Source organism: Martes martes, assembly GCF_963455335.1.
Source record: "Martes martes genome assembly, chromosome: 16".
Lineage (NCBI taxonomy): Eukaryota > Metazoa > Chordata > Mammalia > Carnivora > Mustelidae > Martes > Martes martes.
In genome coordinates, this window is record NC_137904.1 from 64,065,780 (window position 1) to 64,086,872 (window position 21,093).

Consider the following 21,093-nt stretch of genomic DNA (forward strand, 5'->3'; position numbering starts at 1 on the left):
TTTCTTAAAAAGGTTCCCCGTACTTGGTGCATTTTCCATTTCCCAGCATTCCTCCACCCCTGGACTGCTCTCCCCAAGCCCTGCCAGGCCTTGAGGGAGTTCTAGGTTGCGACGTGCCGGGCTGCTGTTCTTGACGTTTTCAGTGTTCAGGTCTCTTGAGGCCGCTCCCTGCAGCCCACTGATCTGGCGTGTGACCTGTCTCTAACAAGAGCCGTAGGTGTGGAAGCCGCCTCGGTCCGTGACGCATTTCTCACTCTTCGTTGCATGGCTTTTGGTGTGTGTCTTGCACCTTCTGTTTTTGTGTTTGGGGTGTTTTTTTGATGGAATTGCTTTTCCTAACTTAATTCCAGCTTGTTTATTGCTGATATGTAGAAATACAATTGAATTGTTTTTAAGTAAGCTCCATGTCCAATGTGGGGCTTGAACTCAGAACGCCAAGAACAAAAGTCACATGCCCTTGGAACTGAGCCAGCCAGGTGCCTCCTCTCTGGCTTCCGGGAAATTGCTATGACCCTCCCCCCACCGTGCCCACCCCTGCCCTGACCCGCACCTTCCTGTGGGGGGGTCTCCGGCTCGGTCTCCTCTGGGTCCTTGTGCCCGGCCGGAGGGTGACCCCAGGGTGCAGGTTCCCACCTTGCCCAGCAGGTGCGTCTTGGGCTAGAGCACACTCGCGCCTCCTATTTGCCGGCTGGTGCAACGAGAGTGGGGACCGGCGCACAGGTGGCTGTCTCCTGGGGGCGCGCAGACTCCCAATGCCACCTCCCGGAGTCCGGCACCCCCATGGCTCAGAACCTCCCGTCTCCTCGTCCCCCTCCAGGACGGCTGCCTGGGGCTGTCTGGTCGGAGCACACCTGAGGCTGCACTTGGCTGGGAGCACCGGAGGTCGGCTAGTGTGCCCGAACTGTCCTTTGCCCCTAGTTTCCCTGTAATCCGCAGACTGGCTCCAGGAAGGTTTTCTGCCACCCCCTGCGCGTGCACGTGTCCCAGGGCTGACCCCTGGGGCCTGCGTGGTGGGGCTGGGACGCTGCGTGCAAGGTCAGGGCCGCGGCGGGGGCGGGCTGTTTGCAGGAGGCCGGCCTTCGGGTGTGTCGCACTGGCCGGACGCCGAGGCCGCTCCTCCGCGTTGACCTTCGGAGACCTGCCCTAGGCGTGGGGGTGACCCTGCAGGGGCGGAGGCGGGGGGGAGGGGGGGACGCCGGCTTCCCGGGGGCAGCGGAGCGGGCCCACCCAGCGGGCTCCCTGGGGCTGGTGCACGGGTGGGGGGCCCGGCCACGCCCACCCGCCTCGAGCACAGCCGCAGGCGGATCCGCGGTGCCCGGTCGACTCCGGGGCCGGGCCGCGGCCGCTTTAAGGCGCGCGCGGTCCGCCCCGCCCCCGGCTCGAGGCGGGGTCTCGCTGGCCCCGCCCCCAGGGCCGCGCGGGCGCATTGGCTGCGCGGGGCGCGGGTGGCGGGTGGCGCTTTGAACTCGGCGCGGGCGGCGGGGCGGGCCGGGGTCCGCGGCGGGAGTCGGGGTCCGGTCGCGGCCGCGCGGAGGCCGGGCCGGGCTGCGGGCAGCAGGAGCCGCGAGCGGGCCGCCGGCGCTCCCGGGCGTCCGCGGCGCGGGCCATGGCGGCGGAGGCGCGCGTGTCGCGCTGGTACTTCGGGGGACTGGCCTCCTGCGGGGCCGCCTGCTGCACGCACCCGTTAGACCTGCTCAAGGTGAGGCGGGCGCGGGCCGGGCGGGGGCGGGGGCGCGGGCAGGCGGGAGGGGCCGCGGGGGGCGGCGGGGAGGCGCGGGGGACCGCCCGCCCCTGGGCACTGACCCGCGTCGCCCCGCACCGGCCCGGGAGGGCCTGAGACCTGGGGCCGCCTTGCGGTTCTCTGCCCCCCGCCGGAGACCCTGCCCCCTCCGCGGCGGAGGCGCCCCTTGTCGGGGACGGCGGGTCGCGTCCAGCGGCGGTCGTGCCCCATACCACCTGTGTGACCTTGGGCTGGCCGCTTGGCCTCTCTGAGTCAGTTTCCATCCCGCCGCTCCGAGGACAGGAGCCCGCCGGGTTTGGAGTCGAGGGGCTGGTTCTGTGGGGTGCGCGCTTGGTGGCTCTAGCCCACCCAGCTCACGGCCAGGTGGGCTCCCGGCCACCGGGCCCCCAGCGCGCAATGGGGGACTCTCGGGCCGCTGCCTCCTGGACTGGGAGGGCACCTGGAAGCCGCAGACCCTGCGCCCACGCGGGTCCTGCTCTGCGGCGAGCAGGAAGCATTCACACTCATTTTACTTTTTTTAGGAAAAGTGCTTGTGGGGCAGTATGAGACAGAGCTGCTCTTGTCTCCCAGGGCCAGCCAAGGGGGGTTTGTTTTCTGTCCCTTTCTCACTACAAAGAACAAAGAAGAAAGGGCCAATGATGCAAAGCCTGGTCTGCCCAGGAGGCCCTGCCCTGGGGAACCTGGGGCCAGGGGGCAGCTCCCCGGCCACCTCCTTCCCTCCCCACCCCCTGCAAAGCAGCCTGACCCCCATACTCCCTCCCTGGGAGGGACTGGCGCCTGTGGCCCTGTTCGCCCAGACCGCAGCCTCCTGCCAGGCCCCAGCCTCCTGCCAGGCCCCCGCCGCGCCCGCCTCCACCTGAGGACCCGTTTCTTCCAGCAGCCTTTGTTCTAAATGGAGGGGACGGACTTCCCCAGCGAAAATGCAAACCAAACCCTAACCCTAACCAGTCAGGGCAGGACCAGCCGACACGGGGGCCGGAGGTGGTGGCCCCACTGGCGCACTGACACCTGGCTTGTCCTGCGAGAGGCCTGAGAGGCGGCCGGGGGAGCAGGGCCAGGCCCCAGGGGATGCAGTGACCACCTGAGAGAGGAGATGACAGTGAACAGAAAGCTGCTTTTGGTTTGAGAAGGAGAAACCTCCCTGTGTCTGTTTTGCTTTGCTTTCCCGTTGCCCACGCGGGCCTGCGCCGCCCCAGGGTTCGGCTGTGTCTGACTGTGGGGGACGCGGCTTCCAAGGGCCCTGTCCACTGTCCGAGGCTCCCTGGGGCTTCGCTGCCCCGTGTCCTGTCCCCCTGGTGCTGTTTTGCTGCAGAGTGCTGCCAGGAGGGAGGTCAAGGGAGGCAGGCAGCCACAGGACTCTGAGTGCTGCTGGCCCCGGAGGACGCAGCCCTCTGCGGGGGAGGGGGCGGGCAGCAGGCAGTGTGGCAGCCTTGGAGGCTGAGCTGACTGAGCTGGTTGCCTCTCGACGGGGTGGCCCCTGGAGACATGACTTTACAGGTCTTTGAACTCTCCCTTTGCCCCGTGTCCTGGCTCAGTCTCACAGCTGTTTCTCGCCTGGACAAGGGCTGCTTTCCGCGTGGACGCCTTGCCCCCAGGCCCAGTGTCCTCTGTCCTGTCCAACTAGCCGGTGCGGCTGAGCGGAGCACAAAGCACTCTCCATCCCTCCCCACCTTCACTGCCCCACCAGCTAGACACCCCAGCTAGAGCAAGCATTGGCTCCGGTCCAGGGGTAAAATGGGGCCACACCCAAGGCCCTGGGACGGGATGGGAAGGGAAGAAGGAAGGGAAAGGTACACCCATGAAGCTACTTAATCCTCATAGCACACTGAGGGAAACTGAGGCAGGAGGGTCCGTAACCTCCCCGAGCAGGCCCAGCCAGAACATGACTGGGGCCGGACAGAGTGGGGTGTACGAGGACAGACTCCGGGGTGGCCGTGCCCCAGCCCTCCCAGGAGCGTCCTTTCCCGTCTCCCCCATCGGACTCCCAGCATCTCTTCCAAGCCCATCATGTTTCTTCAGCCTGTCCCTCAGTTCCCCTAACTTTTTTTTTTTATGATTATATTTACTTATTTGACGGAGAGACTGTGAGGGAGGGAACACAAGCAGGGGGAGTGGGAGAGGGAGAAGCAGGCTCCCCACCCAACGAAGGGCTCGATCCCAGGACCTGGGGATCACAGCGAAGGGCTCGATCCCAGGACCTGGGGATCACGACCTGAGCCAAAGGCAGCCGCTTAACAGCTGAGCGCCCCAGGCACCCCGTCCCCCTAATTTTTGATCCCTCTTGAGAAGTTGCATGGCTAAGAAATGGGGCTCTGGTGGGGCGCCTGGGTGGCTCAGTGGGTTAAGCCTCTGCTTTCAGCTCGGGTCATGATCTCAGGGTCCTGGGATCGAGCCCCACATCGGGCTCCCTGCCCAGCGGGGAGCTTGCTTCCTCCCCACCCCCGCCTGCTGCTCTGCCAGCTTGTGATCGCTGTCTGTCAAATAAGTAAGTAAGTAAATAAATAAATCTTGAAAAGAAAAAGAAATGGGGCTCTGGAGTCCCCTAGCCAGGGTCTGCATCCTGCCTCGGTGTCCTCATCGGCGTGGGACCGAGGACCCCGCTCCTGCAGCGGCGCCGTGAGGACCCAGACGCGTGTGTGGACTGTTTCTCGCAGGCCCGGTGGGCTCCCTGGTATTGTCGCTCGTAAGGCAGAATAGGGTGGGACGGAGGTTGGTGCCCGGTGTGGGCATGGAGTCCCAGCTGGGCACCCATGGGAGACCTCTGTGTCTCTCTCTGCCTCAGTTTCCCGTCTCTAAACTGGCGTCCTTGCGTGGGTGTGAGAGCGGAGGGTGGGGGGAAAGGGCTCCGAGCGGGCGGGCAGTGAGCGTGCGTCCCCGCAGGTGCACCTGCAGACGCAGCAGGAGGTGAGGCTGCGCATGACGGGCATGGCGCTCCGGGTGGTGCGCTCGGACGGCGTGCTGGCGCTCTACAACGGCCTCAGCGCCTCCCTGTGCCGACAGGTGCCTCGGGCTCCCCCTCCCGGGACGCTGGGTGGGCAGTTGCCCTGCTCTCAGAGCTGGCCCAAGACCTCCACGGAGAGGTGGGGAGACTGAGCCCGGGGAGGGAAACCCTGATGCAGCCGGCCCAGGCTTGAGCATCCGCTCAGTCACGCGCCGACCCAGTCACTTGCTGACCCAAGTGACCGTGGGGCCTTGGGAGGGTCCTTCCCTGCCCCGGGGCCCATGCCGGGGGTGGGGGGGGGGCCGTGGACGGGCTGCGTCTCCTGCACCCTCTGAGCACCCTGTTCCCCCAGATGACCTACTCCCTGACTCGGTTCGCCATCTATGAGACGGTGCGGGACCACGTGACCAAGGGCAGCGAGGGGCCCCTGCCCTTCTACAAGAAGGTGTTGCTGGGCGCCATCAGCGGTGAGCTGCCATCTGGGCCGGGGGGTGGGGGGCGCAGGTGGGCATCGCTCAGTGTCCCATGTTGGCTCTGGGCTCTGTCGTCCCAGGTTGCATTGGCGGCTTCGTGGGGACGCCTGCGGATATGGTCAATGTCAGGTCAGTGTGTGCCCCGCCCCCGCCAAGGTCAGGGTCTTTCCTGACTCCTGACGGGGCGGAGGGCTTACTCGATGGTGTCCACGATGTGTTCAGCTTGGAACAAACGCTTGGACCTTGGGATCCTGGACCCAGGGGTGGGAGGAGGGGGCGGGGGGAGCCCCGCAGCGCGCTGGCCTCTGTGTGGGGCGCACCTGGCCCCTGCCGCCCCTGAGCCAGTGTGGTGGTTTCAGGATGCAGAACGACATGAAGCTGCCCCCGAGTCAGCGTCGCAAGTGAGTGGCCGGGCCGGGCTCTGCTCTGGTTTGTGGGGGGCTACCGGGGGCACGGGGGGCTACCAGGGGCACGGGGCAGGGAGACCTGAGCGGCTCTGCCGGGCCCCCGCTGGGAGTCCCAACAGGCCCTGCTGCGTGTGGCGTCCCCGGGAGCGGCGGAGACGGCTGACCCCGTGCACATCCGCCCTGAGTCAGGAGGGCTCCTGGGTCCTTTCCGGGGGGGCTGGGGTGGAGGCTGGCTACGTTCCCCCGCCTTTCTGGTATCTTGTACTTGTTCACAGGAAGGACCGTTTACAAGTTTAAGTGATTTGGGGCCTTTAAACAAGTTTGGGAGCTGGGGTTTTTTTGTTTTTTTTTTTTAACGGTAAAAACACCATTTTTCATAAAGTCTGAGATCCTGTTGACCCCAAGGCTATTACGGACCGACACCCCAGCTAGAGTAGGCATTGGCTCCAGTCCAGGGGCAAACTAGGGCTCCAGGCTGGCCCCCCCACCCTCTCACCCTAAGGAACAGCCCACAGCCAGGCCCAGCCTTGGGGGGTCTTCAGGCACTGTCGTCCCCTGCCCCCCGTGGGAGCTGCGTGGCTCTCCCTATGGAGGGCCCTCCCGTGGGGGCCAGTGGCCAGGGAAAGCCTCACACGGGCCCCTGGTCTGTCCCTGGCAGCTACGCGCACGCCGTGGACGGCTTGTACCGCGTGGCCCGGGAAGGTAAGAGGCCCTGTGTTTGGGGGTCCAAGGAGGCAGAGGGGCCTGGGAGTGTCGTGCAGGACCTGGGGGGAGGCCGGGGGGCACTGGGCTGGGCGCCTGACCTCCGTTCTCCGGCAGAGGGTCTGAAGAAGCTGTTCTCGGGCGCCAGCATGGCATCCAGTCGAGGGATGCTTGTCACCGTGGGCCAGGTGGGGCTCCTGCTGGTGGGGAGGCTCTCGGGGCGGCATCTGGGGGACCCGCCCTCAGCCCCTGGAAAGGTGGTGGAGGAAGGCCGTGGGCACGGACCACACACGGGGGCTGGGGAGGTGGGTAGGCCCCTCCCAGTCCGGCCTCCCCCGTCTGCCTGGTCACAGTGACCGTGGAGACGTGCTGCGGAGCAGGTGCCCGGTCAGTCCCGGTGACGTCCCCGTGGGCCCCTGTCTGCTCTCCCTGGAGCTGGGAGCCGTCGCACAGACCCTGCTCACCGCTCCGCCCCTGCAGCTGTCCTGCTACGATCAGGCCAAGCAGCTAGTCCTCAGCACCGGGTACCTGCCTGACGGCGTCCTCACTCACCTGGTCGCCAGCTTCATCGCGGTGAGTGCTGGGCCTGGCCGTTGGGGGCCTGGGGCTGCCCAGCCTCGGGAGCTGAGGGTGCCCCGGGCGAGGCCAGGACTCGGAAGTCAGGAGGCTGTGGGCAGGCGTGGCGGAGGTCCCTCTCGGGCTGCATATGTAGGTGGGCACCGAGGCTCCGGTGCCCCAGCCGAGATGGTTCCGAGTGACCCCCAGTGTCCCGGGGTCCTGCAGCTCTGAGGGGAGGACGAGGGGTGCCGGCACACTCCGCCCGGCAGGCCCATTAGTGCTAAGCTCCCCCCGTAGGGTGGGTGTGCCACGATCCTGTGCCAGCCCCTGGACGTCCTGAAGACGCGTCTCATGAACTCCAAGGGCGAGTATCAGGTGAGTGGCGGCTGCAGGCAGCATCCCCCTCGACAGTACAGGCATGGGGGCGGGGACGGGGGACCCGGGAGGGGTCCCCACCCTGCCACCCTTGGCCTCCGTGGCTGGGTGCGCCCCTGTCCCCATCCTGGCATGTATGTGGCTAAGGCTTTCTCTCCCACTGCTGTTCCGGTCGTGCAGCAGCCCTAGGCCCTGTGTGTTTTAAAGATTTTATTTTTTTAAGTAGGCGCCGTGCCCAGTGTGGGGCTTGAACTCACGGCCCTGAGATCAAGAGTTGTGTGCTGTATGGACTGCCGGGAGGGCGGCCCCCTGTGTGTGTTTAAATCTGATTCCTTGCTGTGTCGCAGAGCCGGCCGGTTCACTGGAGTCCGTGAAAGTCCGCGGGCTGCCGCGATCAAGCGGGCCGGCCAGACCCCGGGGCCCCTGCATGGCCTCATCCGTGGCCTTACTGGGCCCTATGCCTCTTGCCAGATGCCGCCCCACCGTGTGTTAACAGGCCGCCATACGCTGTGGGTGCCCAGAGGGTCACCTGTGCCTGGTTCTGCTGTGTCAGCAGGGCTGGTGGCCAGTGACCTTGCCTGCCTGCGTGCCTGCTGTCATGACCTTTGATGCCCGCCGCTCACTGCGCGGGGCCCCTGGCCAGTGCTGGGGGAGGGGCTGTCATGTGTCCCTTGAGAAAAAGCAGCTCTTTCTATCGGTTAATTCTGTGTTTTCTGCAGGGTGTTCTCCACTGCGCAGTCGAGACAGCAAAGCTGGGGCCAATGGCCTTTTACAAGGTGGGCCCTTGATGGGGGCGGGGCTGCGGGGGCGGGGACTGTGGGGGCGGGGCGGGCCCTGGGGCTCCTCTCACTTCCTGCTTCCGGGTCCCCAGGGCCTCCTGCCTGCAGGCATCCGCCTCATGCCGCACACGGTGCTCACGTTTGTGTTCCTGGAGCAGCTCCGCAAGCACTTTGGCATCAAAGTGCTTTCCTGATGGGCGACCCCGCACCCAGGAGGGTTGGTGGGCTGAGCGCTGCCTGGGTGCCCAGGCCTCCGTCCTCCCGGGTCCCCCACCCTGGCCTTCCCCCATGGGCTCCGGCCGCACCCAGCCTACCTGGGCCGGAGATCCTTCCAGTAACCTCCGTCCCCTCCACCTCCTGCCTGCCCGCCCCAGGCTCTCCCCACCTGGCATTCCGGGGGACCCCCGTGTCCCCCCCAGTCACAGTAATGACCCAGAGGGGAGGTGTCCGGGCCCTGGGTTCGGTTCTCTCCTCCCCCAGTAGTCGGCTCACGCTGGAGGTGGGCTGTTCTCCAGTCTGGGGCCTTCAGCAGCAGCGTGCATCCGGGGACGGGCGGCCGCGGAGGGGGTGCCGACCCCCAGCACAGCTCAGCAGACTCGGGGTGCGCACAGGCACTTTTATTTTGGGAGAGAGACCGTAGCTCTTCTGCCATTCTCAAAGGCGGCTGTGCCCCCCAGCTCTGGGGCCCCTGGCAGAAGGCACCGGGCAGAACCAGTAAGCCCAGGAGGGAGGGTGGGCGCATGGCCCGTGGGCACCAGGTTGCTTTAACGAGTAATTTTACCGAAACCTCTCAGCGCCGGGAGCCTGCTGCCGCCTTCAGGGAGCGGGCAGCACCCCACACGCTGTCTGCGCCTCCCCCAGCTCCCCACGCAGGGGCCTACTCTGTGCGGCCGGTGGCTGCCCACGGAGCCCCCCACAGCCTGAGTTCCGGCGCCAGGCAGCCAGCCCCCCACCCCGCAAGGGGTTCTCTGCAGGGTGTCAATAAAGGACCGCGCAGTGCTCCAAGTCCCGTGTCTGTGTGTGGGCTCCGGCCCACGAGACCCGCTCTGCCCCCTCTGAGGAGGCTGTCCAGTTCTGGGAGGCAAGGCTGAGGGCCCAGAGGGAGAAAGAGGCCCCAGCCTGATAACATACATCGGGGAGGGCTGTGGGTGGAGGAACTGCGGGGGGACGGGCAGGATGTGCACACTGGGGGTTCGGTTGGATCCAAGTTCCCACGGACCGCCAGGGCCTCCTCAGTAGCATCTGGGTGCTACACGGCACCCCCTGCTCCCCATTGGGTCTGGCCAGCTGCCCTGGGAGCCCTGCTCTGGGCTGTGCGAGGAGCCACAGGGGCTGGGCACACCCTTGGACAGACGGGGGCGGGGGCGGAGCGGGTGTGGGGGCCACCCGGAGGCCTTCCAAAGTTGCAGACGGGCGGATGCCACCCTTGGCGGCGGGTTGGGACACCGGGACCTCGGACTCCTGGTTCTAGAGCGCTGTGGGTGCGCATCCGGTGTCAGGAGGAGTCTCCGTAGAGCTGCTGGGGCAGCAGGGCCCCCGCCCCACGTCCCGCTAGCCCCGCGTCCCCCCAGCTGCGGCAGGAGCGCACACTGGCCCCATGCCCCCCGCATTATTTGGAAGCAAGTTCTGGACTCAGAGTCATTTATAGATAAATGCTTGAGCGCCTGTATCTAAAAATGGTCTTAAGGGGACACCTGCCTGGCTCCGTGGGTTAATTGACTTCTGGTCTCAGGTCAGGCCATGATCTCAGGGTCGTGGGATCGAGCCCCGTGTCAGGCTCTGCTTGGCACAGCATTGGCTTGGGAATCCATCTCAAATAAGTCCTTAGAAATAGTCTCAAAAAGTGCGACCGTTAACTCCAATAGTAACTCATGTAGGAACAGGAACGTCGGTCTTTATCCTCAAATTTCCAGTTACACTTTGAAAGAGCTGGGAATCAGTCCAGGCCTGCGTGTGTGCCTCCTGTCCCTTCTCTGCCCGTCCTCGGTCCTGCGGCCTGTCATGGAACTCAGCACCCTCGTCCCTGAGTTTCCTAAAACCGGCAATAATCCGGATCTGGGACCCATTTCTTTTTTTTTTTTTTTAATATTTTATTTATTTATTTGACACAGGGAGAGAGATCACAAGTAGCCAGAGAGGCAGGCAGAGAGAGAGGAGGAAGCAGGCTCCCTGCTGAGCAGAGAGCCCGATGCGGGGCTCAATCCAGGACCCCAGGATCATGACCTGAGCCGAAGGCAGAGGCTTTAACCCACTGAGCCGCCCAGGCGCCCCTGGGACCCATTTCTGAGCAAAGGACCTGGTGTGGGGTGCGGTTCCTGTGTCCTTGCTAAGGGTCTTGGGGTCTGGCCAGGTTAGGGGTTGGGCACAAAGCAACCATGCACCTGGGGTTGCGGAAGGCGATACAGGGTTTCCGGGAGAGTGGTCTTGGGTGGGGGGACGACAGGGAGCTGGCCAAGGATGGGGCCTGTGGGGCACGGCATGGAGGCGTGGAGGGGGCGGCAGGTGGGGCAGGCAGACCATGGCCTGGCTGGGTGCGTCCAAAGAGTGCCCAGGGCCAGGCCCAACTATGGCAGTCGGGGGCTTGCATAGGACTCCGGGTCAGAACCCCCACTGAGACGACTAGAACCATAGCCCAGTAGTACAACGGGTGGGTAGGGCCTGGGGAAGGCCGCTGCTCCGCTCAGGCCCCAGACGCGTTATGAAGGCACCGTTTGGGCCTGGTGGGGGGTGGGGGGCGTGTTCTCTCTTCTTGGAGCTGCTTTGGTTTGGAGCAAGGAGTCATCTTACCCTCCATAGCCTGTCCCTCCCGGGACCAAGGGGAGAAAGTGCCCCGACTGGTTAGGCAGGGACAGCCCAGCCAGGACCTAGGTGGTGTGGCTGGGATGCTAGCTTTCCCGGGACGGGGACGGGTGGCAAGGGGACAGACAGCCTGGGGACAGGGTGGTGTGGAGACAGGCGGCAGGCAGAGCCTCCACAGGCCACCGTTTCCCACTTCCCGGAGCCGGCGCTCGGCATGGAAGGGTCCGGCCGTGCCAGGGGCCCCACGTTGCTCCTCCGCGACACCGAAAGCCGGCAGCCCCCCGGGGCCCCAAGCCGATTACTGGCCCACGGGGACGGGGACGGGAGAGCTCATGGCAGCCCTCACCAGTCTGCCCCGGCCTTTTTTTCTTAAAGAAACACTTCACACTTTACAAAAAGCTACATGCCCAGTACTTGTGGAGAAATTTCAACAAGGGGGCCCAGAGCACTCGGGAGAAAGGACTTTGTAGCAACAGGCTGTGCTGGGCCGCCGGACCCTCACCCCCGATGGACTCGGCTCCCCACCGGAGACTGGAGGGCCTGGCGGGTGCAGCCGGGACGCAGGTGGGGCCGGGGCCGGCGTGTCCGCTGCTCCTGCGGGGGAAGCTGGGCCCGAGAGGAGAGAAGCAGCCTCTACGGACTGACTGCGGCCGAGTGTGACCGCAGGTGACCGCAGGTGTGTCCACACGACCCCTGGGCAGGAATGACCCCAAGTCCACTACCCGCCGACCGGGCCACCGGCGCGTGGCCTGTCTGTACGACGCAGGATTTCTCGGCCGTAGAGAGGAGTGGACGGCCGGAAGGCAGCGGGCGTGCTCCCCCACCTCTGAGGACCGGCAAGGTCTCCGTCCCCCGACCCCACACCCGCCAGCCTCCCCCCCAAACCGCCAGGGCAGCACAGAGCCCCACGGCCTCTCCTCCGCCAGTGCTGCCTCGGCCAGGGAAGGGGGCCCTCTGTTCACGACGGAACCGCAACATGCGATCGTCCCTGACGGTGTAGAGAAACATTAAATAGTGTCCGTTTCATATTTTGCTTAGAAGGGAGATCATTCTATTGAACTTTGGAAAGAGGGTTTTGTTTTCAAGATTTTAAGTCCTCTCTGCACCAAACATGGGGCTTGAACGCACAGCCCTGTGCTCGCTCCCCTGACTAAGCCAGCCGGGCGCCCCTGCAGGGTCCCATTCCAGGATCGTGTTGAGGGATGGGGGAGCTGGGGCGGGAGGGGACGTGGGCAGGGCAGCCTGCGGTGTGGGAATTCTGGATCCTTGAAGAGGCTGGGGTCCTCTGAGGCTGCTGGGCACAAGGAGAGCGGTGGGCCCGCCAGTGACCTCCCGGCCCTGGGTCACCGCCAGCCTCGCCCCACTCCATCCAGCCGGGATGGGGTGAGTTCATCTCTTTATAAACCGCTGGGGTTTGGTTTGGTTTGGTTGAAGTCGCCCGCCGGCCACAGCACAGACTCAAACTCGCAGGGTAGGGAAGGCTTCTCGGGGGGCAGCGCGCCTCCCTCCAAACAGAGCCTCCCCGGGACCCGCCCACCAGACCCAGGTACTCCCCCACGTCCCCCGCCCGCGCCGGCAGGACAGCAGGCGGGGGCGCGGCGGGGCAGGATTTTCCCCAAGAGCTTTAGTTCCCGGAAGATGATGGCAAACGGGAAAGCGGCGTCGCGGCTTTTTCTCCTCCCTTCCCCACTCCGCTCCCGTCTCCGCTCCAGCTCCCCTCCCCTCCCCCCTCCTCCCCTCCCTCCACTGCCCCCCTCCCCACTTCTTCCTCCCTCCTCCCCTCCCCTTTCTTCCCTCCCCTCCCTGTCCTCCCCCCCTGCCCCCTCCCCCTTCCCCCAGGAGGCTGCTGCTCCAGCCCCCACCCGCAACCACCTTGCGCCAGGGGGCCGCTTGTATCTGTCCCGGGCCGAGGTCCATACTATGAGACCGGCAGGGCCCTTTGGGGGGGTGGGGGGGTCCCCCCTCCTTGCCGGTCCTGTGGACACCTTCTGGGTGTTCTCCAACCGTGGCCTCTGTGCTGCCCTCGAAGGGGATGCTCCTGGCTCCCCCGCTGCCCCTGCTGGGTTCCATCTTGACCCTTCCTGGATCTCCAGGGTCCTCATCCGCTGCCTCCCCGGGGGCCCTGGGGGACTGCTCCAGGGGGCAGGCCCCGGGGGTGGGGGGCCATCGGTAGGAGGTGTTCCCAGGCCTTTGAAGACCCAGCTCTGCTCCCTGCCCCAGGGCCCCCAGGAAGACTCCTGCCTGTCTGGGTTTCATTACTGGAGGGTCTCAGAGAAAGGCAGGGGTGGGGGCTGGAAGTCTCGGGGTCATTCAGCCCAAGACGGTCTGCGCTTGGCCTTTTGCACAAACCACAGCTTGCCGGGTCGCCCTCCACCCCTTTGTAAATACTGATCCCATTCCCGACCCTCCTGAGGGGAGACTGGCTCTTTCTGACTCCAGGTCTAATGACCCTTCAACCCCAATGTCAGTAGCAAGACGACCTGCTCAGGGTCCCTTGCCTGGCAGCTTTCCTGGCGCACACCCTGGAGCGAGGCGCGGCGGGTCTGTGCACCCGCAACCCGGTGGCCCAGGCTTGCCTTCCGCTGCGCCGTCCGGAGCACCTTCGGCCTCGGTGAAAGGGCTTCCCTCCGAAGCACCGTCTCTGCGTGGCCTTGGTGCCCCACCCCTGCCACCGGTCCCGGCTTGCTGTCTCGTCCCTTCCTTGTCCCCGGGTGACCGCACCTTCCCCTGTCGGGGCCACCCTGGGCTGTCCTGCTGTGAGCGTCTACTTCGGAAGGGCTCCCCGCTCTGCGCAGGCTGTCCTCTCCCCGCCCCCGACCGCCGCTTTTGGACAGCAGGGGGTCCCCTGGAGCAATTCTCTCTCATTCCCTTTGAACACCCTTAGTGCCTTCCCCAGCTCTGTCCCTGCAGGCTGCCCCTGGATTTCTGGGGCTTTCCCTCCCTCCCTCTCCGGGGAGATGCCCAGAGCAGGGAGCCGCCCTCCAGGTGGGCAGGCCGTCCAGCCCTGGCCGCGCTCCCTCCAGCGCTCAGGACCTAGCTCTCCGGAGAGGGTGGATAAGGAGTGGGGAGGTGTTGCTCTGTGACCGGTCCTGGGGTTGTGCCCCAGGGCTGGGAGCTGCTGGGCCCCTCCCCGCTCCACAGAGGAGAGCCAGACATCCACTGCCCAGGGCAGAGGCCTCCACGCCCTTCCACACCCCTCTGTGCGGGCCAAGGTGCTCCCGCCGCTGGACCTGGGCCGGAGGTGACAGTCGTGACCGTGGCTCCCACGGATGGGCCTCTGAGAGTTGGGAGGCCCTGGGGCTGTTGACCAGAGTGCCCGCAAGTGGCCTCCTGGGACTTGGGTTTATCACGACACAGCAACCGGGTGCCAAGAGGGACCACCCCCAAAGCCAGTGTTCCAGAAGACCACTTGAGGTTGCTTTTTTAAGTTTATTTATTTCTTTTTTGGGAATCTCTGCACCTAACATGGGGCTCCGGGTCACGAGCCCGAGACCAAGAGTTGCTCACCGTTCTGACCGAGCCGGCCGGCGTGCCCCGCTCGAGTCCACGAGCAGTCTTACGAGGTGTCAGTGACGCGCGAGGAAGCTCGCACTTCCGCGGGACACGGTCTCACAAGTTTGGACACGTCCATACACTCATGAAACCATCACCCCAGGCAAGACGGTGGGTACATCCAACTCCCCAGAGGTTTCCCCCTGCCCCTCCCATCCTGGGAAACCACTGACCTACTTTCATCACTGCAGATTTCTGTAATTTTATGTAAATGAAACCATGTAACATGTACTCTTCTGTTTTTTTAAATGAGCTCCGCACCCAGTGTGGGGCTCGAACTCATGACCCTCAGATCAAGGGTTGCATGCCCTGCGGACGGAGCCGGCCCGGCGCCCTGATCATTTCAAATTTGTGATCTCCTCCTTTACTCCGGAGTTATTTAGAAAAATAGACAAATCTGTTATTATAGTTGGAGACTGGACCACCCGCCCTCGATGACAGCACAAGTGGATAGAAAATCAAAGGGATGCGGACGACCTCCTCAGCACCGACCCACAGGGCCGGGCCGACACCCATGGGGTGTTCCACCCGCAGCAGCAGAGCCCAGGGAGACCACGGTGGACCCTATTCCGAGCCCGAAAACAAACCCCAACAAATTTAAGACTTGAAACCATACAAATTGCATCACCAGCTGCAATGAAATCAAGCTAGACGTCAATGACAGAAAGATGACAAGAGAGTCCCCAAGCGCCTGTGAACTACTACACACTTGGAAACCATCTCCGGATCCAGAGGACATATCAAGGAAAACTGGAAAAAAAAGAAAAAAGAAAGCTGAAGGGGCGCCTGAGTGGCTCAGTGGGTTAAAGCCTCTGCCTTCGGCTCAGGTCATGATCTCGGGGTCCTGGGATCAAGCCCCGCATCGGGCTCTCTGCTCAGCGGGGAGCCTGCTTCCCCCCCACTCCTCTGCCTGCTTGTGATCTCTGTCTCTCTGTCAAACAAATAAATAAATCTTTAAAAAAAAAAAAGAATCTCTTAGTAACGCAGGAGTAGAAAACATTTCCTTGATCTGATAAAGGGCATTTCCTTAAAAATATAGAGAAAAATTAAAATACAAATTTAGAAGGATAAACCTTTGATTATTTAACAATTTTTAAAATTATGCATGATAAAAATTTCATAAACAAAAATATACGAACACACGCACACAAATAACAAACCAGAGACATTTGCAAAGTATGTGATAAAAACTTCCTAATATACTAATTGCTCCTACAAATCACTATACTAAGAAACCTGAGAGAAAAACAGGCTGAGATTGTTAATCTTTTGTGGGCCATGCACCTTGCATTCACTGGGAGTCTTCTGATCATATGGTATAGAAACAAGGTTCAAAATGCCTTGTACAAAAGAAAATGCTTCGGCTTGCGTAACTGAAAAGCCTGGGTGTTAGCTCTCAGGCATGGCTCGCCCCAGGTGCTTCAGCCCCTCCTCCTCTGCCTCAGTCCAGCTTTCCCCTGCATGACTTCATTCTCAGGCAGCCTCTCCTCAAAAGGGGACCCCATTCCAGCAGTTCAGATCCCCCGTGGAGAGGGGAGAGCAAAGATCCGGATGAGCTCTCCCGGACCCCACCAGAGTCAACCCCGGACTAGGCCTCCCAGGACAGGCCGAGCAGCCAAGCTTGAGTGTCCAGGCCCTGTAGCCCAAGAGTGGGGAGAGGGTCCCCAAAAGGAGAACAAGCTGCTGTTCACAGACGAGTATAGAGAGACGGGCCGATGTCCCGCAGACGGAAGTTCTGCCCCTCGCAGCCCTACCTAGAAATTAAAAGAGCATGAGAGTGTCCCTCCTCTGCCCAGAACGCGGTCCTGTCGCTGCGGAGGTGGGCCCGCAGCGGGAGGGTGTCACACCGAGAGAAAGGAGTCAGTCCGCGAAAGACAAACGCCGTATGCTTTCACTCGAGTGTGCAGTTTAAGAAACAAACGAGCAAAGGGAAAAAAGACAAGCCGGGAAGCAGACTCCTCTCTCTGGAAAGCTCCCTGATGGCTGGGGGGGCAGGGGACGGGGACGCTTGTCAGGCGGCCGGCTCGCGTCTGCAAGTGCTGAGTCACTGCCTCTCACCGGCCAGACTGGTCTTACCCCGACTTAAAAAACCAGATTAAAACAAACAAACAAACTTGAAACTAAAAAAAGAAAGAAAAAAAGAAAGGGGTGCTTGGGTGGCTCAGCGGGTTGAGCCTCTGCCTTCGGCTCAGGTCACGATCTCAGGGTCCTGGGATCGAGCCCCGCATCGGGCTCTCTGCTCCAGGGAGCCTGCTTCCCCCCCACCCCTGCCTGCCTCTCTGCCTACTTGTGATCTCTGTCAAATAAATAAGTAAAATCTTAAAAAAAGAGAGAGAGAGAGAGAAATTAAAACAGCTCGGGATCCTGTCCTCGGAGAATGTGTTCTCCCACAGAGCTCGCGGAGCAGCCGTGATGCGCTTCAGGACACAGAGCGGGGAGGGGGGACCCCGGGGTGCTCTGTCCATCAAGGGTCGGACACGTGATTTCGGCCGAGGTCCCACCTCAGGCTCCGCGGGCAGTGGGGGTCTGCTTCTCACTCTGCCCCTCCCTCCACTCCCTCTCAAATAAACAACAACAAAAAGAGCTCCTGAGGCCTCCAGCCCTAAGCGACAGGCGACAGGCGGCACAAAGGCTCAGGCAGGAGCTCAGAGAGCCTGAGCCGGGCCCAGGGGAGCAAAGGGAAGTGGGAGAGGCGGGCAGAGCCCGAGGCAGGCGGCCGGCTGGCAGGGCCGGGGCTCTGGGGCTCCGGGGCCAGGTGCTGTCAGGGGGCCTGGGTGAGGCCGGGGGCTCAGTCAGGTGCGGGGAGCTCAAGGCTGCCCCTGGCTGGCAGTTCCTCAGGGGACAACGAGCTGCCATCTGACCCACAGCTCCGCTTCTCCAGGCTGTGCCGGAGAGATGAGGCGAGTGGCCCTGGGGGGAACGCTCCCCACGGGGTCGCCGTTCCCTAACGTGCCATTGCCAACATGTGGGGGTGGCCCGCGGGCCCCTGAGAGGACAGATGGACACCCACACGCGGCTGTCTGTCCAGTGGAAGGACATCCTGACAGACACGACAGGAGGGGTGGACAGGGAAGACATCCCCCCGCGCCCGGGGGACCAGAGCCAGACGCAGGAGGGCAAACCCAGCGCGATCCCTCTGACGGGGGTCCGGGAAGGAACGTGCGCAGCCGTGTGAGGCTGGGAAGAGGGATGGGGCTACCGGCCCAGGCAGGTGGGCCCTGAACGTGACCGCACGGTGGCTGCACGTTCCCAGCGCTGTCCTGAACCCACCGACCGCGCTTCAAACGCGTGGGCGGATGGCATGCCGATAAAGCTGTTAAAAAAGTGAACTACTGGGACTTCAGCACGATATAAAGCTTCTGTCCAGGGGTGCCTGGTGGCTCAGTGGGTGAAGCCTCTGCCTTCGGCTCAGGTCATGATTCCAGGGTCCTGGGACTGAGCCCCGCATCGGGCTCTCTGCTCAGCGGGGAGCCTGCTTCCCCCTCTCTCTGCCTGCCTGTGATCTCTGTCTGTCGAATAAATAAAAATAAAATCTTCCAAAAAAAAAAAAAAAAAAAGCTTCTGCCCAGCAAAGGAAACAGTCGACAAAACCAAAGACAACCAACAGAGTGGGAGGAGATACGTTCGCATATTTTTATCAGATAAAGGGCTAGTATCCAAAATCTATAAAGAACTTCTCACATTCAACACCCAAAGAGCAAATAATCCAGGCAAGAAATGGGCAGGGGGCGCCCGGGGGCTCCGTGGGTGAAGCCTCTGCCTTCAGCTCAGGTCGTGATCTCAGGGTCCTGGGATCGAGTCCCGCATCGGGCTCCCGGCTCCACGGCGAGTCCGCGTCTCCCTCTGACCTCCTCCCGTCTCATGCTCTCTCCCTCTCTCTCTCTCTCAAATAAATAAATAAAAATCTTTAAAAAAATAAAAAAAGATTTTAAAGTGCCGTATAGGACAAAAAAAGAAGAAAAAAAGTCAAAGAGCGGAAGGACACCACAGGTGGCTGCGAGAAGGACAGACGTCCGGCTGGCCCGGGAGCCCCCGGAGGAGAGCTGTGTCCCCCCGTGCCTCTGACCCCCTTCCCCCCTCTCTGGGGAGCCCACCACCTCCACGGGAGGGAGGAGAACGTGAGCCCCAGGCAGAGCGGCAGGGGGAGCCGTCCCTGCACCGACCGCCAGCTGCCCGGCGGTGTCCCTTCATGCAGCGGGTCCGTGTCCTGCTAGCCAGGGCCCCCCCAGCAGTAGGGCCGAGGGCTTCCCCTGGCTGTGCCCCCCAGGCAGGCGGCCCACCGGGGCCGGCTGAGCAGAGCCCACTGTCACTTGCTGGGTGGGCGTGTCAGCGGCTGGGAGAAGGAGCTGGGGGTGAGCAGGTCTACCAGGCCGCAGGCCGCCGCCCTGGGGAAAGCCTGTCACCCCCAGGATGGCCGCTGGGCGGCAGTCACGGGGCGCCTGTGGCCAGGAAGAGTAGGTCAGGGGTGGGGTGGGGGCGGGGGTAGTGACCCAGCAGGGTGCCGCCCGCCGGCGGGGGTGGGGGGGGGTGCCGAGGTGCTGCCCGGCGGGGCCCAGGCCGGGGTTCCTCATGCCCCACCGGCTGCTGGGGACGCCGCCTCCCAGGGGACAACAGAGACGGCAAGGGAAGAACTGGCCGAAATTGTTTCCGGGTTTGCCTGGGAACAATACTGATCTGGAAAATACAAGCCTACCAAATCCGGGGCTCAGAGGTGGTTCGAGCCACCAGGACTTTCAAGGGGTGGCGGGGCCCAGGGGGACGTGTTTCCTGCAGCGGGGTGGGACCCCGGGCCTCTCTGTGGGTCCCACACAGCCGCCAGCACCGGACCACAGAGGGGCCGCCTGAGACGGGGGCAGGCAGGCCAAGGGACCTTTGAGGGGCCTGCGCCCACCTGGGGGAAGAAGGTAAGGGGACATGCTAGACCACACAGCTGGTCTGTCCAGCCAGGAGCGTGTCTGTCCTCCCTCCAGACTCCAGCTGGAGACACTGGGCAGTTTGCAGCAGGAGGGAGACCCCCGAGTTTGGGGCAGAGTGTGGAAGGAAGGCTCTGGCTGCCTTGGCTGAATGGTTTGGGGGGTGCAGTCATGGGTTCCATTGGGATGCGGGGCCGTGGGCAGAGGGGGCAGAGGACCACGTAACCCCAGGCCTTGGGGGCAGGTGCGGTGCAGGGGCACAGAGAGGGGCCTGCCTGTTTCCCAGCATGGGCCCCTCCTGCCCTGTGTGCAGCCCTCGGGGACCCAAGTGAGTGCAGCTTCCTCTCCCCAGTGAGCCTCACCAGAAAGACCAGGACCACCATGGGGCTCCCTCTCCCCCCAGCATGATACACCAAGGCCCTCCCATGAGGGGACTCGGAGCACCAGCCACTATGGCCGGCTTTGCCCTCAAAGGACACTAGAGGGGCCACACCTGGCAGTAGACGCAAGGCAGGTAATTCATTCTTGGGGACCCCGGAGCCCAACGGGGCCCCACTTCCCATGACAGGTCCCAGCGCCCAGGCTTGGCCCCTGACCCCTGTGTTCCCAGGAGGCCTGGCCTCTGTGGGCTCTGTGGGCCACTCCTGCCTGGGGGGTCAGGGTCAGACAGGACTCCAGGGCCCACCGTCTGCCCCTGGAGGGCTCAGAGCTCCCCATGCCGGCAGGGCGTAGCTCTGCTCTTCTGGGTGAAGAGTGGTTCCGGGGTGATCTGGGCCCTGGCCGGGCAGCTTAGCTTGTTCCTTTCCCCGGGTGAGTCAGAGCTGAAGCCACGTGGGACCAGGCACCAGAAGGGCAGCTTGGTCTCCACCAAGGTGCCCACACTTTCTGTGTGTGTCTGAGGCATGTGGATCAGATGGCAAGACCAGTGTGGCAGCCCGAGGATGAAGCCAGCACAGAGGGCGGACAGAACAGAGAGCCCCCGAGAGACAGAACCGCAGCCCTGATCAAGCCTCCCCTGAAGCCCACCCCTCCGTCATTCGGTGGCATCGATTTATTGTTCCAGTCAGTTTGAGTTTTCAATGACTTAAAACCAGAAATATCTTCAGTCGCGCGGCACATTTCCAAGTACTAGACTAGCTTGCGACGGTGGGAGCCGCCTGCCGGCCGGGCGGTAGTTATAAAGGGCGGTCCTGCTGCAGTGAGCGTGGGCATCTTGCCTCGCGACGAGGACAGAGGCGCGTACCCTGAGTCCACCCCTGAGACCAGAGGCTGTGCCCGGGCTTCCAGGTTAGGATCGGGGATCCAGCCGGCCTCCCGCCCTCCGTCTCCTCGGCCGCCCCTCAGTTCTTCTCAAGGCAGCTCCCGGAGCCTCCCGGCAGCTCACCGCAGGCCCTGCCACCCCCGGCTTCCCGGAGCCGCTCCTGCGGCCTGTGAACTCATCCTCCCCGGGCCCGGAAGGCGCCTGCGGTGGGTAAACTCCTCCGCACCCGCCCAGGTCCTCCAGCTTCTCGGGCGTCGTCCACACTGCCTTCCAGTTCTCCTGCGGGCTCCCTGGCTGGCGGCTCCTCCTGCGATAACCCATCCCCACCCGGGGCAGGCCGGGCAGGACCCGGCCCTCCACACCGGCTTCTGGGAGCCGGGCTCCTCCCTCCAGGCCTCTGCTCAGGGCAGGGGAGGCGGGGGTGGGGGCGTAGGAGGGTAGGAGCGTGGGCTGTCTTCCGGGGCCTCTCCTGGTGTTCCCTCTGCAGGAGTCCGTGTTCTTTTTTTTTTTTTTTCTTTAAAGATTTTATTTATTTATCTGACAGAGGTCACAAGTAGGCAGAGAGGCAGGCAGAGAGGGAAGGGGGAAGCAG

General features: G+C 63.3%; 1 protein-coding gene across 2 annotated transcripts; it reads left to right on the top strand.

The window, feature by feature from the left end:
• The first annotated feature begins 1,442 nt into the window (after positions 1–1,442).
• On the top strand, positions 1,443–8,981 carry SLC25A10 (solute carrier family 25 member 10). 2 transcript variants are annotated; one of them, XM_080827282.1, is made up of 11 exons: positions 1,443–1,699; positions 4,622–4,741; positions 5,035–5,149; positions 5,236–5,284; positions 5,515–5,556; positions 6,221–6,264; positions 6,382–6,452; positions 6,745–6,837; positions 7,120–7,197; positions 7,917–7,973; positions 8,069–8,981. In XM_080827282.1, the coding sequence occupies exons 1-11, from the start codon at positions 1,607–1,609 to the stop codon at positions 8,168–8,170; spliced, it is 864 nt and encodes a 287-aa protein (XP_080683408.1). In that variant the 5' UTR covers positions 1,443–1,606; the 3' UTR covers positions 8,171–8,981. The 2 variants fall into 2 exon arrangements, with proteins under 2 accessions (XP_080683408.1, XP_080683407.1); XM_080827281.1 differs by lacking the exon at positions 4,622–4,741 and having other exon boundaries at positions 1,463–1,699.
• The last annotated feature ends 12,112 nt before the right edge of the window (positions 8,982–21,093 follow it).